The 20,489-nt window shown below is 27.5% G+C and overlaps 3 protein-coding genes across 7 annotated transcripts; 2 read left to right on the top strand and 1 right to left on the bottom strand.

Annotated features, from left to right (window-relative positions):
• Window positions 1-187: 187 nt before the first annotated feature.
• Window positions 188-6,279, top strand: LOC122714234 (putative ATP-dependent RNA helicase Pl10). Its single transcript, XM_043935414.1, has 8 exons — window positions 188-475; window positions 1,726-1,807; window positions 2,205-2,749; window positions 2,844-3,310; window positions 3,385-3,689; window positions 3,774-4,073; window positions 4,172-4,435; window positions 4,527-6,279. The coding sequence occupies exons 1-8, from the start codon at window positions 431-433 to the stop codon at window positions 4,622-4,624; spliced, it is 2,106 nt and encodes a 701-aa protein (XP_043791349.1). The 5' UTR covers window positions 188-430; the 3' UTR covers window positions 4,625-6,279.
• A 4,164-nt stretch (window positions 6,280-10,443) lies between these two features.
• On the top strand, window positions 10,444-13,119 carry LOC122714241 (dnaJ homolog subfamily C member 3). The gene is made up of 6 exons (XM_043935431.1): window positions 10,444-10,709; window positions 10,783-10,893; window positions 11,003-11,202; window positions 11,303-11,628; window positions 11,750-12,093; window positions 12,647-13,119. The coding sequence occupies exons 1-6, from the start codon at window positions 10,661-10,663 to the stop codon at window positions 13,063-13,065; spliced, it is 1,449 nt and encodes a 482-aa protein (XP_043791366.1). The 5' UTR covers window positions 10,444-10,660; the 3' UTR covers window positions 13,066-13,119.
• Window positions 13,120-15,754: 2,635 nt separating this feature from the next.
• On the bottom strand, window positions 15,755-20,444 carry LOC122714240 (5'-nucleotidase domain-containing protein 3). Of its 5 annotated transcripts, none has more exons than XM_043935427.1 (10): window positions 20,304-20,444; window positions 19,871-20,190; window positions 18,611-18,786; window positions 18,075-18,302; window positions 17,588-17,590; window positions 17,366-17,506; window positions 17,120-17,277; window positions 16,861-17,047; window positions 16,657-16,797; window positions 15,757-16,424 (listed from the first exon to the last, which is right to left on the bottom strand). In XM_043935427.1, exons 2-10 carry the CDS (start codon window positions 20,079-20,081, stop codon window positions 16,068-16,070), a joined length of 1,602 nt encoding a protein of 533 aa, XP_043791362.1. In that variant the 5' UTR covers window positions 20,082-20,190; window positions 20,304-20,444; the 3' UTR covers window positions 15,757-16,067. The 5 variants fall into 5 exon arrangements, with proteins under 5 accessions (XP_043791363.1, XP_043791362.1, XP_043791360.1 ...); XM_043935430.1 differs by having other exon boundaries at window positions 15,759-16,424; window positions 19,938-20,190; XM_043935425.1 differs by lacking the exon at window positions 20,304-20,444 and having other exon boundaries at window positions 19,871-20,219.
• Window positions 20,445-20,489: the final 45 nt, after the last annotated feature.

The following is a 20,489-nucleotide window of genomic DNA, read 5'->3' on the forward strand; positions in this document are numbered from 1 at the left end:
GTGTAAGCCATAAATGTGTTTCAAACTTTAATACGTGAGAATAATAGGAATAATAAACAATTAGAAAATTATCCAGCAGAGTATGTTCTCTTAGTTTTCTCGATATCCGGCGGATATAAGTCGTCAGCCATCTTGCTAGCAATATTTCGGCGCTCGGCCATTTTTGTTGCGTCGACGTCAAGTGTGGCCAGAGGCCTTTCATCGTAGCCAGTCTTCGAATTTCCTTTGTATCGAATTATCGACAGATAAAAACTGTAATTCTAACTACTTGGCTTAGTCGACAAGTTTCGTTTGTAGCTCAGGAAGAAACGAAAGGAGAGGAAAAAGGATTGAACAATTGAAATTTTTTGCTTAGTGATTGTCTAGGCGAATAATAGTTAAAGAGCTTCTGCGGCAGAGCCACGAAAAATACGCACCGAGGCGGAGTAATATGAGTAATGCAGCCAACCAGAATGGATCAGGTCTAGAGCAGCAGGTAAGAAATTAAAAATTTTTTATATTCTTGACAATTATTATTGTAATCTACCATTTTTCTCTTTGTCTTTTTTATTTGATTCTTTCATCATTTTATATCGTTTCAAGAATGATATTGTACATAATTGTGTGTAAATGTTCAAAAGTATTATTTTATAACCTATAATTCTATGAATTAAATGTTCTTGCATCTTGTCTTGCATTAAAAATTTTAGATTTGGATCATCATTAAGTTCATTTGTGACGTACAGCTTTGTAATGGCGGCAACCAATTCCGGGAACAGCAAACCTCGTGCTGTGACGCATTCTCACATTGCTTTTTTACTACGTCCTGAATTTTCGTGATTAGATGAATATATATAATATAATATATAATGTTTAAAAAAATTAGAGTATATTCAATTTAAAAATTTCATTTATTTAAAAAATAGAATATAACTCTTTCATTTCTCAAACTTGTCATAGATGCCATTTAATAAATAATTAATTATTTAATAATAAATATATTTACTTATTAGGTATTTTATTAATAAAAATGAAAAGATATATATATTTCAGTAGTAAATTTAAATATGAACAAAATTATGCAAAACAATTTTAATATTATATCATATATATTTAAAATAATCTGTAGTAGTATAGATATACATTTTATAAATTTCTTAATAATGACATTTAAGAAATTTTTTTTAAAAATATTTTCTATAATAATTTATTTTTAGATTTTGATAAACATAAAGTAATACATAAGTATTAATAACTTTTCAGTTAAAGATAATAATTATATTTTTAATATATGAAAATGTTGATCTTTTTAATATAAATTATCATTAATAAGATACAAAATACTCGAATATAATATAATAATAAAGAAAAAAATGATTAAATAGACATGATTAAATAGATTTTAATCAATAATATAAAATAAATATTAAAAATTAGAATTTGTTAATAATTTCTTATGCACTTAAAAATATTAAAAGATTGAATAAATTTTACTTATTTTTTTTTATTTGTTTCAATCTTATTCTTTATATTATAATAAATAAATTTCTATTTTAATTTAATAAAATTTTTAATTATAGTTAATTTTTTAATTTTTTTCTTTTTTTCTTGTTAAAATAATTTTTCTGATTAAAATGAGTAATATATAGCAAGAATAATTTAATTTATATTTTATATATATATATATATATATATATATAAATATATAAAATATAAATATAATTTTATTTATATTTTATGTTTTAGTTAGCTGGTCTGGACTTGCAGGGCTCCCGCCAACCAAGTGGGGGTCGCTACGTACCACCGCATTTACGAAATAAATCTGGAAGTGAGTATTGAACATATATTGCTAATAATTATTATATTGTATTATTAATATATATATTATTTTATATTTATAATTTTTATTATATTGATTTTGTTTTTTTTAAAATATATTATGTATTCATTATTTTTATTAATTTCATTTTTTGTTAAATTAAATTTCTTAAATTTCTTAATTTGTTAAATTTCTTAAATTAAGAAATTATTGTAAATATATATAAATATAAATATATTAAATGTTTTGAAGAAATATGTAAAAATTAATAATTGAAAAGAATGTTGCTACTGAAAAAATTTATGAGTCAGTAGAACCTCTTGATAATATTATTGCCGTGTAAAAGAATTTATCTTTATATAAAAAAAAAAATAATAAAACAAGTTGTATTATTAATTTTTTATAGGTAACGCGCCTTCTGGCGGAGATCATCATTTTTCTTCCAACTCAAGACCATATTCTGACAGAGATAGAGGAAGAGATCGTGATCGTGAAAGGGAAAGGGAAAGAGATCGTGATAGAGGAAGAGGTGGTTCAGGTTATAGAGATACGCGTTCTCGTGATGTCGATTTTGGAAATTTCGGAAATTTTGGTGGGCGCACTAGACGTAGTGCCAATCAAGAAAATGGAAGAGATTATAGATATTCCAATTCAGACCGTGAACGAGATCGAGATCGCACGGTTAACTCTGGAAATGATCGTTGGCAAGAACCTAGAAACGATCGTTGGCCAGACAACAGAAATGATCATAGAATGGGAGGCGGTCGATGGAAGGACGACAGAGAAGGAGGTAGGACGAATTCTGAAATCGACTGGACAATACCCACTTCCAGAGATGAGCGATTGGAGGTGGAATTATTTGGTACTGGAAATACTGGTATTAATTTTAGTAAATATGAGGATATCCCAGTTGAGGCTACTGGGGATAATATACCTCCACACATCACATCTGTAAGTTCTAAAATTACAGAATAATAAATTTTTTTTTAATAATAAATCATCGTATACATATGTCATATATTTTATAATGTTATTTTTCTTATAGTTTGACGAAGTTAAGCTGACGGAGATAATAAAGAATAGTATTAGTTTGGCTGGTTATGATAAACCCACACCAGTACAGAAGTATGCGATACCGATTATTATCGGACGCCGTGATGTTATGGCCTGTGCCCAAACAGGGTCTGGTAAAACAGCGGCCTTTTTAGTGCCAATATTAAATCAGATTTATGAAAGCGGGCCACGTCCACCACCAATTAATTCTTCTGGAAAGCGCAAACATTTTCCTCTTGGTCTAGTATTAGCACCTACAAGAGAGCTTGCCACTCAAATATATGACGAAGCACGGAAATTTGCATATAGATCACGTATGCGTCCTGCTGTTGTCTATGGTGGTTCGAATATTGTAGATCAAATGCGAGAATTAGATCGTGGATGTCATTTACTTGTTGCAACACCTGGTCGCCTTGTAGATATGTTAGGTCGTGGTAAAATCGGATTACATAATTGTCGGTTCGTATGGAATTTTTATAATTATTAGTTTTAAATATTTGATTTATAGCATAATATTCAATTTTCATTTTTAGATATTTAGTATTGGATGAAGCAGATCGTATGTTGGATATGGGTTTCGAGCCACAAATAAGACGTATAGTTCAAGAGGACACAATGCCTCCCACGGGAGAAAGACAAACACTCATGTTTTCAGCTACATTTCCAAAAGAAATTCAAATGCTGGCAAGAGATTTTCTTAGTAACTATATCTTTTTAGCTGTAGGCCGTGTTGGTTCTACATCTGAAAATATTACTCAGAAAATTGTATGGGTGGAAGAACATGATAAGCGTTCTTATTTGCTTGATCTTCTTCAAGCTAGCAATTTTTCAGATCCTTGTATGTTATAAAAATTGAAAAATTATAAAACACAGTATCATACATGTATCATATAGATATTTAACAATTACTTCTAAATTTTAGCTGCCGAATCATTGACTTTAGTGTTTGTGGAAACAAAGAAAGGTGCAGATATGTTAGAAGAATATTTACATCAAATGGGATATCCGGTCACTAGCATTCATGGTGATCGAACACAGCGTGAACGAGAAGATGCTTTACGTCGTTTCCGAGCTGGTAAAGCGCCAATACTTGTTGCTACTGCTGTTGCTGCCCGTGGACTTGATATTCCACATGTAAAACATGTGATAAATTTCGATTTACCCGGAGATGTAGAAGAATATGTTCATCGGATTGGTCGTACTGGTCGTATGGGAAATTTAGGTTCGTTTTCTTTCTTTTCTTATTTCATAATATATTATTTCGTATTTATTTTTATTTTTCTTTGACTGATGTTTAAAAATAATTTAATCTTATAACAGGTTTAGCAACATCATTTTTCAACAATAAGAATATTAACTTAGTACGTGACTTGGTATCTCTCCTAGTTGAAGCTAATCAAGAACTTCCACCTTGGTTAGACGATATGTTTAGTGAAGCAAGATATTCTGGAGGTGGATCTCGTCGAGCCGGAAGTACTAAAGGCCGATTTAGCGGTGGATTTGGTGCTAGAGATTATCGTCAGCAACCTAGCTCCGGGTCTGCTCGCAATAATGGTTCCTCCAATAGGCCTGGTAGTTATGGAGGTTAGTAAATGTTTATTTAAAATTTTAATGAAAATTTATTAGAATAATTAATGATTAAGATTATCATATGTATAATCATTTTCCTCTATAGGAAGTTACGGAAATTATGGAGGTAACTATAACAATTCATCGTATAATAATTCTGCTAACAACGTCAACAGTAATGATCCTGATTGGTGGGACAAGTAAATCATTATCACCATCTCTATTTTCACTTTTATCATTATTACTACTGTACACGTAAATTCAAATATATGTAAGAAAGACACGTACGACATACACATCGGATACAACACGCACGTATTTGCGCGTGTATACGTATACACAAAAAAGACAGTATCACGTATATACAAATCACGTTCGCTGACTGCCTGTGCACTACAATTTTCAAACTAAAAAGGAAAAAAAAATAATTGTGTTTATTCAATTCCATAAATACTTTTATTCGCGTGCGACGAAACACTATTGACAAATCCAAATATAATCTCAGCATTAAGAACTGCAAAAAAGAAAATAACCATATAACATAGAAAAAAAAAAAAAATGATCTCATTTTTAAGAGAATCAGAGTTATTAGGATTTGTCAAATACTAGACAAAAATATAGGATCCATCCAAGGTTTCGTTGCCGTGCGTGTTGAAGAACACAAATAGTATAATCATTAATGAATCAAATCGAGCAGTCGTTCATGTCTAGTTAGGGCATAACGATGTGACACGTAGTAAGTGAAGAAACTTAGTGAAATTTTTTAGAACTCCTGTCGAGATTATGGGGCTCATTATGGCTTCATTAATTAAAATTTTTGAAGGACGTGGTGGGCGTATCTTCGAGAATCGTGGCGTCTAGATTCGTGTAATCATAGAGCTTTAAATGCACAAGTGCTTTATTATTCTCGCCTGAATGGCCAGTATCTTGTGTAATTTAATTTAAACCAGTGGCGCTATTTTTTTCTTTCTTTTTATGCATATATATATGTATATATATTTATATATTTATATATAATTATATATATATATATATATATATATTTTACTAGGCGTCCACGATACGCCATACCGCCATCGCCATAGATTTCGTCACGATTCCTGTTTTAAATTTACTATAATCCAGCGACGAATGGTACTTTGTTGTTTTGCCGTCCCCAGACACAGACGACGTTGCGCCGGCAATATCATGGTTTAATCGACTAAATCGCGTAAAGTGTTCAGTAGTCGAAAGCTTTGATGTTATGAGAAGGACACAGGCTGCGTCTTAAGATACTTTTAGAAATCTCGTTTATATTTCTGTCACGTCCTGTTAATATATTAAGTAAGTTTAGAAGTCTGATGCTGTAAACTTATTGCTTCTGTAACTCTTAATTCAAAGAGTTATTTTATTTAAAAGTTCGGTCATTATATTTAGAGTAGGCTGAAAATTTTCAGCAAATACCAGGTATATTTGTACCTGAATTTTAACATACTCTAATTAAAATTTCTAAACGTAACAAAGACGTTGTCCTGTAAAATTGATACGGTGTGTTATAAAAATCTTAGATCGCAGTACTGAATGCGAGTGCTCTAGAACGAGAAAGCTTACATTTTAAAAAACGGGTAAAAATATACGGTTGCAGTTACAGAAGGGAACTTCAAAAGAAATAAAAACAAAAGGAGCAAAAATACGCTGTTAGTTGGCTCAACCTTACAAGATAAAGAAAAAAAAAAAAAAAAGAAAAATATACAAAAAGCAAGCCCTTTGAAATAAGGATACATAAAGGCGCACTCATATTTTATAACTGTATTTATCAATACGCTATATATATATATACATACTAAGTAATATTCGTAAATACATAAACATTAAAATAATTGAAAAACGACTGTGATATCGAACGATCTTGCGACATTCAATTTCCATGTGAATTGATAAATGAACAATTTAACGAAATACAAATATTAAATGTATTAATTAATCGGTATTGAATGTCAGGAAAGCATTAAGCTCAGTTATGCGAGCCAAGAATGGAAATATTAAGTCGTTAAAAGTGAATGGAACATCAAGAACAACGTGGCTGTTGTCCGATCGGGGAGGGCTGAACGCTAGCCTCTTACAGTCCTAAAAACATGTTTTTGGGGCATTGTTTCTACTTAAAATAAACGCGCATTAATAATAGATAATAACGGCGAAACGCGTCATTACTGGTTGATGATGTTGGTAGGGCTTTATAGAATGTGTCGATATCTTTTGTGCAAACGAGTCGGATTCTTACCTAATCTATGTGAGAAAAAGTACAAATTCAATTTGCGTGACAACTGACAGGATTTTTAGACATGTCATACTTATACCTGTTATATTAATAGATTTATAGTGCAATCGCGTGCGTGAATCGTATGCCGTGTGACAGTGGACCAAGGTGTGAATGCCTCTTTGACGGGGAATAATTATTTCAACTAGAACTTTCAAATAGTGTTACGAATAATATTGTTGGCTTCCGACCATGGTGTGTGTGGTTTCAAATTCTAATATGATTGATTTATCATCGAGTCTGTTTGTCAACTCGGAGGCCCTGCCAAGAACATTACAAGAAGAATTCACAACGAAAAGTGATCCATCACTTTTTCGTTATATAGTGTACAATTTTACGGCACAATTGTTTAGTTGGACCTTAGTCTATATAAGAGAGTAGATCATGCCGTAATATTACTATTATTATTACGATTAGTACCACTACCGCTATTATTCTTACTTTACTATTATTATTCATTTTTTTTTTTGACAAGGTGGTACTATATGCGCAAACTTTGCATAACGACTTTGCTGTATTGCGTTGCGTTATTTTATTGCGATAGAAAAAGAATAAGTGACATTTGGACACTATTATCTCGAATTTTTTTTAAATATATATATATATATATATATGTGTATATATATATATATACATATATATATATATNTTAAAATGTTAAGTTTTTATATATATATATATCTATAATTATATAAAATATATATATATATTATATATATATTTTTTTTCTGTTTTTTTTTTTTTTTGCGAAATTTATAATCAATGGAATACAAATGACTTTGTATTGCAAATTTCATTATTAAAGTTTTTTATAGCTATACTTCAAATCAAAGAGAAATTCTAGATTTTATTGTCCAATTGTTCACTCAGGCAACGAATACATATGACGCGTCGATGTAAGTTATTAGTCTTGTGAACTTGGAAATATGTTCATTTACGAATAATGTGGTGGACAGAGATTATGCAAGTAACAACTATATACGAAAGTATTTTCATACTTGTTTCTCTCATAGTTATAACGCTATTTTTATACATAACAGTGGTGTTGATCGTCAAGCAATCACGATATCATTAATTCCATGCGTACTTTTTTTTTTTCTTTTTTTTCATTTTCTATATTATGAACCAACAGGTGTTCGAGTATCGTAATCGAATTTAAGCGATGTGTAGCTATTGTCGTATGTTTCATATTTAAAAAAGAAATTGACAAATATATTTGTGCGATAGTCAGATGTCCACCGTTTCGTAACTGGTAAATGTATAAATTCATGTACGGTATTATGATTTAGAACGTATTAGCATTTTTAGAAGAAATAGGAAGATGATATAATAAACGAGACTATTTATTAACATGTTAAGTATTTATTTTTTATGTTACTTCTCTTAAGAAGAACAGTTATATATTTGTACTGTATAAATACCTTTAAATATTATGTTTAGTCCTCTAAAATATATCGGACGAGCAGCCTTAGGAAACTTTTATGGATCTACGCAGAATGGAATGATTAGACAAAGATCAATTAAAGTAAGAAGAATTAAAGTGTGAAAAAAACGAAAGCGAGAGAAGGGGGGAGGGGGTAAGAATAGTACTCATTACATATTATGTAAAAAAAAAAAGTGGCGTTTGACTGTGACTGCAATCATTATTAAGAAAGGAAGCACATATACGAAAGAGAGAAAGCGAGAGAAAAAGAGAGAGAGAGAGAGGGAGAGAAAGAGACAGAGAGAAAGAGAGAGAGAGAAAGAGAGAGAGAGAAACATTGTAATCCATGTTATATGTACATGTTACAATGTCAAAGATAAAGATCGGTGCATGTGGAATTGACACCGAATACAATTGTCGCGTGTAGGTCATAGTTTTCTTTTTCCCATATTTTTTATGTTACTCATGTTCGGAAAATTAAATGAACACTTGTTCGATTTGCTCTTGGTGAGAAACAGAAAAATTTGTATGCGCTTATTGTGTGTCTACCTCGAGCAGTTTTCTGTGTTTAAAATAAGAAAAAGATAAAATATTAATACTCAAAGGAAAAAGAAAAGATTAAAGAAAAAAACATTGAGTTATCGTATGCCCGTGATATGAATGTGAGAGAGAAGAAAGAGAGAAAGTAAACGAGAGAAAGAAAGAAATGAAAAGAGCACACGCGTAGGTGGAAAATATGAGCAAAATTAGGTGGGATGGCAAAAAAAAATGTCTTCTAACTTTTATGAATGTTATTTAATCGAGAAGCGTCGCTTGTCGTTGAATCGAGAACGCAGACAAGATGTGTATAAAAGGAAAAAAAGAAAGAAAAAGAAAGAACAAACTTTAAAGAAAGCACAACAATTTTGTGCTTTCTTAATATGAGTCTCAATGGCTGTGTTTCATTTTTCTACGGCGAATGACGCTCACTGTATCATTCACTTGTAACTCTAATGATACTGCTATATATCTACTTCACTGAGATGGCGAGCAAATGGCAAAAGTGTGAAGGACTTAAGGAACGGTGTATGTACCATTCTGTCGGTCTCTTAATTAATAATTGCACATTTACACGCTACATTAGGTGAACCGAGAAAAATATGAGAAGTAGGAAAAAAAATCTGCAAACAACTGTACGTCGTACGGCTATTGAATGAAGTAATAAAAATAAAGTGTCTGAAATTTAAAAGGGAAGTCACACTTAACCTATAAAGTGTGTATATATATATATATACACATATATATATACACATATATATGTATACACAAACACTTGTCGTTCATTAGCAATAAGTTACGATTGCATTGTGGAAATATGCATCTTGCGTTTAGTTAAAGCAACATGTGTGTTCTGTGAAGAATGATGTAGAGTGTCAATATTGTTACAAATACCTCATATGAGACGATGGATCACATATTATTTAAATATCATTCATTTAGTGATTCATTCGTTTATTTATAGTATTATGCAGTGACAGGAGAACTCTATAAAATGAACCGTATAATAAAGAAAAAAAAAGATTATGCAGTGTAGAATCTTTTTATATGTATATGCCTTTTTTACCCTACAATTTATATAAATATTCAAATATGTTCATCAATCTTTTACTTATATTTTTTGCAAATATATTTCTATTTCTGTAATTATTTTCTATATTTTAAAAAATTGCATAATCTTTTATACCGAACAATTTTAATTCATAGAGCTTTAATTTAAAATAATTAAAATAATTAAAATAATGTGTGTTTTTATATCCGTAGTAATGATATTAAAAAATATTACAAAAAATTTATCTTTATCGGATATATAAAGAAATGTTAATTTGTAAAAAAAAAAATCCTAAATAATTATTAAAAATTTACATGTTAACTACATATATATATATATATATATATGTATATATATGTGTATATATATATATATATATATGTAGATAATTTAGATTTGTTTCCAACATTTACAAACACATATATGTTAATATTTTTAAATTTTACGGAGTATGTATTTTTATTATTTTATATATTTAAAAAGAAGATGAGCAATATTTATTCAATAAATTTTCACACATGAATTTCTTGATTTTAACAATTCTATATTCGTAATATTTTTATAAATAAGATTACTTTGGAAAAAATTAGAATATAAATTTATATAAATTTTCAAACGAAATAATTTTTTGTTGATTGTCCTGTATTAATTATATTAATTATGATTCAAAAAACAAATAATCATTGTTATCTACAGGTATTTACTATAAATGCAATATTTAAAACATTATAACGGATTGTGGGCGCCAATGATGAAAGGTCAATCCTATTGGTGCAACTTGGACCAATCATATAAGACCACGATTGCAATGGCGGCGTGGCTGAACAGTTTTGTGATATCGGGTGGTTAGATAGAGGCTTCTAAAGCCAGCAACTTTGTTTTCTTATGTATTGAAATATTCATATTATCGTGGCTTGCTCTTTTTATTCAGTCATGTATCATTGTGGTTTATTATTGGTCTTATTGGATCTGTCTTTAGATGGTAATTAATCCTAACCTAAAGTATCTTTAAATGTCTATTTTGTAGTATAACATTTAACGAGTTTATATTCTAGTGGTTGGAAGTGTTTCTCAATTAGAAATTGACAGGCATTTGGAATTAGGTAGAGAATTTTTAGCAAAAGGACAATTACAGGATGCACTGTCACATTATCATGCAGCTGTTGGTAAGTTATATTTGTAATCATTTGTTTTATTTTTTTGATTTCTTTTGATTTATAAAAAATAAAATCTGTCATTAAAATTCAAATGTTGGTATATATTTTTTTTTTGTAGAGGGAGATCCAAATAACTATTTGACATATTATAAAAGGGGCACAGTATATCTAGCATTAGGTAAAGCTAAATTTGCACTTCTTGATCTTGATAGAGTTTTGGAATTGAAACCAGATTTTACTTCTGCAAGATTACAACGTGGTAATGTATTACTTAAACAAGCTCAGTTTGAAAAAGCAGAAGGAGATTTTCGAGATGTGGTAAGTTTTTTTTTTTATTTGTAATGTATTTTTTTTTTAGTATATTTTTTATTATTCACATATAATTATATTACAATTTTTTACTTTTTCCCAATTATAGTTAGCAATTGAACCACAAAATTCAGATGCCTATAATGCCTTATATAAAATAGCACCTGCCCAAGAAGATTTATTAGTTGTAGACAGATTAAAAACGAATGGTGATTATGCAGCAGCTGTGCAACAAATTACTAGAGTTATAGAAGTATGTCCATGGTCAGCTGAACTTAGACAACGTAGAGCTGAATTATATGAAGTACTTGAAGATTATATTAGTGCTATTTCTGATGTACGTTCTACAACTAAATTACAATCTGACAATACACAAGGATTTTTAAAATTAGCTACTTTGCATTATCGTCTTGGACAAGTTGAAGAATCATTAAAGTGAGTAAGAATAAAATATAAATATTATAAGTCACTATATTATTATTTATATAATATCATATTTAAATTTATGCAATTAAAATTATATATATATGTATATATAATATGTATATATATATAGGGAGATTCGAGAATGTTTGAAACTTGATCCAGAACATTCAAAATGTTTTTCATTTTATAAAAAAGTTAAAAAGGTAGCAAAATTATTAATATCTGCAACAGAATATGAGGATAAAAGAGATTATACTAATTGTATAGATTCAGCCTTGCCTATACTTAAACTTGAACCACAAGTAATCAATGTACGTTTCCTTGCTCATCAGCATCTCTGTAAATGTTATACTAGTAATCAGGAACCAACTCAGGCAATTAAAAATTGTCATGAAGCATTAAAAATAAGAAAAGAAGCTGCAGTATATTGTGATAGAGCAGAAGCTTATCTTGCTGCTGAAATGTTTGATGATGGTAAGTTATGTATTTATAATCATAAGTATTTTAATTTATGCAATGCTTGCATAAGATTTTCTCCCAAATTATTAAAAAAATTTTTTTCACATAAAGCTTACTATACATTGAATAAATACAAATAAATACAAATCTTGTCTAGACATTATTATTAAATTATGAAATAATTAATATATTAATATTATATATTAATATACATATAATTAATATAATAATATATATAATTATTTATAAACAAGTGAAATAAGTTTTTCATATATATTTAACAAAATTAAATATTAAATGTTGTATATATTACACTGATGAATTATAAAAATAGATTAAGTTTTTAATTAAAAAAAAAAAAAAAAATAGAAATCATTTTAAAATATTAAAACATCTAGACAAGTTTTATATCTAAGTATAAAATTCAAAATAAAGTATTTAAAATATTTTTTCAAATAATGAATTGTTTAAAAAACAAATATATATAAAGATTAAAATGGGAGAACATATCATACATAGATTTGTATTATTAATATAATTTACTAATATATTTATTATTTTAAAAAAGCTATTAGAGATTTTAAAGAGGCTTTAGAAATTGATATGAGTTTACAAAGAGCAAAGCAAGGTCTTCATAAAGCACAACAACGACAAAAACTTTCTGAATCTCGAGATTATTATAAAATTTTGGGTGTGCCAAGAACAGCATCTAAACGTGATATTATCAAAGCATATAGAAAAGCTGCACAAAAGTGGCATCCTGATAATTTTCAAGAAGGAGAAGAAAAGAAACTGGCAGAAAAAAGATTTATTGATATTGCAGCTGCCAAAGAAGTATTAACTGATGATGAAAAAAGAGCAAAATTTGACCAAGGAGAAGATCCATTAGATCCTGAATCAGGAAAACATCAACAAGGATTTAATCCCTACCAAGAGTTTCATCACTTCCATGGATCTCCCTTCCAATTTAAATTCCATTTTAATTAGTTATTTCTTTCATTTTTTATGATTCTAGCTCAAATAAAATTCGTGATTTCATAATGTCGTTATGTATGCGACACAACTTTTGCTATTTTAGATAAAATTTCATTTTGCTAATCTACCTCGTCGGTAGTTATATGTTTTGCATCTGCATGGAATCAGAAGACTGTATGTGAAAAATTATTAATTGGTCAGTAAGTCAAAAAAGTGACAATTAATTAAAACGAATTATAAAATATGATTAAATTTTTATCTGAATCATATATAAATTATCTTACTATCATTTCTCATAACTTGTTATTGAAATTTAACATATACATAATGTAAATAATGCATGCACATAATTTAATTCGTTATTCATAATTTATAATATATGAATTTTTATAATAATTTTGAATAATTGACTTACTGAATAACATATTTGATGCAGACTGAACATAAAATTAGTTTTCAGCAATGTTAATATTCTTTATCATCGATATATATATTTATATATAATAAATATAATAATATTTATATAAATATATATTCTATATATATAGATATAGATTTCGTACCATTGATATACGAAATAAAAATCGTGATTAAAGTCGCATTTTAAAAAACTCTAGAACGTATGCCGAAAATATGCTACCTAACAGCCATTGGCTGTGGATTATTAAATTTAGCTTGAAATTGTGCGATAATTAGATGAAGTAAATATAATTAAAGTCATTTTCATAACCATCGAATACAGATACTTCAAGTATATAAATAAATAATACTGTGGACTGACTGTATTCGATGATAAAATATACATAAGACAGTGCTGTGTGTATGTTGTATTTGCATGAGTATGAGAGAACATTATGTAAATATACTGTATCTCTGATATTTGTTTAAATATATTTGAATAATTTATAAATATTATAATTTATATATATGTATATAAATATATATATATATATACACACATACACATTCATATATGACACATTATATATGTTGTACACATATAATGCTCTTAGATTCATATAGTTGCTTAATTTTATTATCAAATCCAACATGAATTGTAGCTATTATTATAAAATTATAATTAATTTATGTTATAAAACATTTACAATTTATCTTTAGTAAAAAGTATTGAATTTTACTTACTTTATTTTATATTTAATAATTTATAAATTTAGTTTTGATTGGATTTTATTTAAATTATTTTATATTTGTTTTATTATAAAAATTTTAAGAAAATAATACATAGTAAAAAGTAATCAATTTTTATACCTGTTATACAACTTTTATTAAAACATTAGTTTTTTATTATTTGTTTTCAATTTATATTTTATGATATAAATGATATAATGATTTCATAAATTTTATAATTATTGATATAATTAGAATATTATCTGTGAGAAGAAATAATATAATAAATAGTAATATTTAATTATTATTAATAAAAGTCAATTAAAATAATATATATATATAATTAATACTTTTATTTTACAATGTTTTATTTTTTTACAGCATTTATTAAACTTTAAATAATTCTAATTTCTAAAAAATAATAATACAAAAATATAATTAATTAAATAAATATAATAAATTATTTTGAATAAGTTGAAATTTAATTTATAATAGATACTAATGCTATAAAAAAATTTGAAAAATAAAATATCAAAGAGTAAAATAATGCTAAATTCATGTTGGAAAAAACATCATACTAGCTTTGGATTTTGATTTGGAATTGATTTTTATTGATTAATCAGATCATTCATATACATTTGAACACATTTGCATTTAAACAAAAGTTTGTTATCAAAACAAAAGAAACATTATTCCGTTCTGATAAACAAAATATTAACAATTTCTCTTTTTTATATTAATTATAATATAATATAATTCAATGTAAATATATATATATATATATATATATTCTCTTTGCATATAACATAAATATTAAACTAAGTAATTAATATGTAGAATATTTTTTTATTTTGTTTTCAAAAATTTTTACTCTGGAATAAAAAAATAAAATCTCGGATCAATTTATATATTACGATTAAAGGAATGATTTCCTCATAGTTAGTTAACTTTTTCAGAAATTTCAAATTCACAAAAATTTTTTAGATAATTTACATAACTTTTATATAATATACTTTTCTACTGAATATTATAAGTGCTATTATAAGAAAATATTTTTTATTTTGCGAAAAAGATTGAAATTAAAATAAATGAATACTTAAAAAATAAAAAGACTCCTATTTTTCATAGCAGCAAAAATATTTTAGGTAGTAAATATAAAAGAATCACTTTATATTTGAAATTAAAATCACAGTTATTAGAAACAATCCTATTAACTTCAACTTTTATATTCTCTTATCATATATATATCGTTGTACTTTGTTACAAAATATAGAACAATTTTCATATGGCTGTTTTACAATATTTATAGTACATATATATTGCGATTTGATAATGAATATTATTTTTAACACTTACAATTAGTGTAACGAATTTTGTACCTGAATAAATTACTTGTATCTATTTACCATAAAGAAAAAAATAATCAAATAGAACAGTTTTTAATCTTGAAAGTGTAGTACATTTTTTGTTTTACGTAGATTTTTTTTTTTTACTATTTTATTTTTTTTAGCAATTTTTAGATATTTTAAACAATACCTGTAAACATAATGTATATAGATTTATTTATTTTGAATCTTTGTAATGGAATTTTTTAATAAATCAATATATATTATAATATTTTTATATAATTATAATATTTTATCTAAACAAAATTATCCATATATAAGTTATATGTAACAACATACTTCTTCGCAAAATTAACATATTAAGCAGTCTAATATTCTCTTTTTATCTACATAAAACGCAAATGCGTTTTAAATATTTATTTTTTAATATTTCTATTTCTTCTAGAATTTTCAATTGAAATATTGATTTTTGATTCATTTCTATCACATTTTAAAGCATTGGATGCTTCCAATTAAAAATTTAAATATTAGAACTGTATATTATACGAAATAACTTGTATATTCATGTGGCATTACACCTCTTCTTGGATAAAAAGTATGACTTGTTGAATATTCTAACAGATTCGTAATTGAACTCATATAAATATCGGCAAATCTGAAAAGTCTTCTTGAAAAATATGTAGGATTATGATATGTTCTGAATACAGATCCAAATTGTTTATTAAATACTCGTTTTATCTCGTTTCTTAATTCATCTCTTTCCTCGATCCATTCGTTGAGTATCGTTTGTACATCTGGCCCTTCATAATCTTGATGTTCTTCAATTAATCCTGTTAGCATTTGTAACCAATTTGCATTTTCTTTAAATTTTGGATTATTTAACGTTGCAATTTCATGCTGTAATATATAAAAATATACTGTTATCTATATACAATAGATATATATGTATATAATATATTATATATATAAATAATATCTCGAATAATCAATTTTTAAAAATAACAATTCTTATGAACAATAACAAATTTAAATAAAAATTTCATACAAATAATTATTTTGAATACATATATATATATATATATATATATATATATATATATATATAATAAATTATAAATTGCAAATTTACCGTTAATTCTTTAATTATGGCTCCAGTTCGCCAACCATGTTCCAAAGTAACATCCGCTAGATCGCTATAAGGATGATCTCCAAAATATAATACTTGATGTCCTTGCCATCCGGTCATATCTTGTAATTGTTTAACTGTGCCCTGATTTCAAAGCTGATATCAATCCTAGATATTAAAAAAGAACGTAAAACGTTTCATACATACTTCAAGATAGATAACTCCTTTTTCAATTTTAGTAACTCGATCCCACAGTTGTGTTCTATTAATTTCATCGTATATTCTAAGTGGTCGAGATTCTTCTGTAAAGAATTTTGGTTTCCTTGCTTGTACTATTACTACATCGAAATAATCTTTCCAATCATCACCAACCAAGAATTTCATTCCAGTATCACTAAAAAATAATATTAATTGTATGTAGTATTTTGTGCATTATGTTATTATTATCATTCATTATAATACTTACACAAAATGGAAAGGACTGTTAGTTACTAGAAACATTTTTTTATTAGCTCTTTTAAGTCGATCAAAAAATCTTCTCAAATCTTTATTTTGTTCCAAATATTCGGAAACATTTTTTACCACCATTCCATGCATTATAGGATGACAACTTTGTACAGAGTTCTAAATAAGAAACAATGATATCCATTTTTATCAAAAACAATTGTAATTAATTCTTTAATTTTTGTACAGATTTTTTTTTTTTTTTTACCTTTACATCTCTAAAAAGTATTTCAGGATGATAATCGATATGATTTCTAAGGAAATATTCCGTGACGTTACATAGAAGACCCATTTCTGGTACCGAAAATAAATCAGCCAATTGAACCATTTTTGTCCGGTGCAATGCTTCCTAAAAGAAATTTAATTCTCATTATACATATAAAAGTATATATATATATATATATATGTAAAAGTACAATGTAATACTTACTTTCTATATTTTATGTTGAAAAAATCCGTCATGAAAAACATACAAGTTGATGCGTGCAACAAAAACAAACAAATAGTCACTTCAATTATTGTAAGTAAGTAAGTTTTATATATATATATATATACAGATAATAAAAATTTTAAAAAGAAAGTTAAAATATATTCATGCATCTTTTCATATTATTGAACATTAGTTGGATTTTATTGTTAATTGGATTTTTTATATTATCCTTTTAAAATATTTTATATATTTATTGTTTCGGATATAATCACGAATGCAAAATAAAAAAGATTGAAAAATATCATAAATTTCTATATCGAAACAAAAATAAAAATACTAAGATAAAATTATAATTTCAGGAAGATAATAATTACAGATAATAAAAAAACACAAGAAATCGCAATAGTAAACAATATTTTTTTTCATAAAGAATGAACATCGCACTTATAATTAATTAATTATCAATTATTCATTCAAGTATGCTTACATGAGAATGTTTATGTGGTGCCTCTACATAGGCGATTGGTATTATCCGGTTTTTATAGAGTCTAAGGACCTCGTCGTCGGGCACTGGATGTAAACCGCGATAAACGGCGCCAAATTGAATTTGCAAGAAGCTGTCGAGTTTTAGTAGCAGACCCTTTTCGATGTCATAATGGAGGCCACGAACAGCGAAATCCTTCTTGTACTCGAGGCTGCTGATTCCCTCGGGGTACTGTACAGCCGATTAAACGAGTTTGCGTCAAGTTTCAATTGAAATTCTCGTTCGGCCGTAATTGTCGTTTGATTTTCGAGAAAATACTCCTGATGAACTAAATTTCGCGAGCAGAAATGAGTTAGAAAGTTTCGTTCCCTAGTTTGAATTAGTAATCTTGCCGAGTTTGAAAGTTTGTCGCACGTTTTCACGATTGATTGTATTGTATACAGAGAATGTTTTCCGTTAATTGAAAAAAATAATTAGAAAATTAATGTATATATATATATATATATGTATATATATATATATATTATATTTTGATATACCTTGTATTTTTGAATAAGCATATCACGTCCAAGATTATATAATAAATAATCCATGGATGGCTTGTAACAAGCCAAGGTATAATCATAATCAAATCCATATACTTGGACTTCTTTCAAGTCAAGCTCATTGCAAGAAAATACTCCTTTCGGATTCACGTCTTGGGGAAGTTTCTTAGCTGAAAAAAAAATTGATTAATATTTTAATTAAATGCAATAAATATACGCTAAATTTCTATTTAAACCCGGAATTGAATAAATTTTATTTAAAATAAAAATAAAAAAATAATAATTTGAAATATTTGTTTCACTTCTATCATCTTTATTTGGAAAATATCTGATATGAAAAGTAACTCTTAATTTTGTCTCAAAAATAAAATCAGTTATAATAGTAAATAAATTAAAGAGTTGTTATTGTGATATTTAATATTATATCTTTTATCATTTTTTATATCTTATATAGCATAATTTGAAATCAGAATAATAATTTTTTTCTGTTTAATGTCTCTAGATAATTAGATAAGTAATTCAAGATGAATACAAAAACAGAATATGATATATGATATAGAGATGTGCGTGATTTTACATGTGACCTTGTACGAAGCGTTTCAACTAAATAGCAAGGTAACACACGAAATTATTATTCTATTTCAATTCATGATAAGTCTGCAAATGCTCGAAACGAGATATTTCTTACCGTCCTAGATTTTTCTACCTAATTCATTTTGGATTTTTTTATCAATTAATTCTAAATATAAATTCTGATATACAAATTTTTTTCTAATAATTTTACTAAATACACGTCAATAAACTGATATTTAAGTAATGTAGTTTCTGTAATTTAATGATTCAATATTGTATCATACTTTATAATAGTTATCTTAAAGTCTATAAATCATGGTTATTAGTACTTGTAATAATGAGACCTCTTAATGGATTCAATGCATCGTATTGAAGATTTTGGAAATTTGCCAGAAGCAATTGATAATAATGTTCTTTCATGCAACAGATATGTAAATATATGCACATTTTCAAGGAAACAATCGATACAAGTATTTAATTTCATCATTAAGAATAAATCAAACACTTCCTGAAAAGGGGAATTTATTAATGTATCAATTATAATTTCCACGTGTATAAATGACTATCAAGGTCTCGCGCCATTATCATCGATTTAAAATATCAAAGTATTTATAAGTGCGCATGCTCGGACTCAAATGGCGCGGCAGAACACACACAAGAATGATTGAGATAGAATATTACCGAGACTAGTGGAACTGAGAAGGACACCAAAGTAACATGGCTGCAGCAAGTGGCAACATATACTTACACTTGTACTTTTCACGTATCTTCTGGTAATTTTCGAGCATGATCTCACGTGATATTTGACCACGATTAAGGGCACGGTCACCAATGGAACGTATGGACACAACATGGCTGCTAGACGCGCGAAGCAACCAAGACGGTAAGACATTTTCAACGAGGATAGGCGATGCTACAGCGACGGCGAGGGTCCTCGTGTGCAGCATCACGAACGATTGGCGGGTATGCACCTATGATCACGGTGCTCAACGATTGGCGCTCTGCACGGCGGGAGTTTCGAATTAGTACAAGCGTGTTCGAGGTTTCAACGTTACTGATCGACTGAGGCCGCGTGTTGTTTTTGACGTTATTACTTAATTATAATTGAGCATACCGACTTGCACGCACTCTAACAATAAAATTGCAGCCCTCTCTTTTATCTCTGTTCTTCTTATGGAATATACATCTCTTTACTCGCTATTTATATTCTCGCCTCGTGTGTACTAATAAATGTCGAATTGTACAGACTTCGCTTCGATACTGAAGCACGATAAGTGTACGCACGCCACGTATGACCGAC

Source organism: Apis laboriosa, unplaced genomic scaffold, assembly GCF_014066325.1.
Source record: "Apis laboriosa isolate Shangri-la unplaced genomic scaffold, ASM1406632v1 scaffold28_cov147, whole genome shotgun sequence".
Classification (NCBI taxonomy): domain Eukaryota; kingdom Metazoa; phylum Arthropoda; class Insecta; order Hymenoptera; family Apidae; genus Apis; species Apis laboriosa.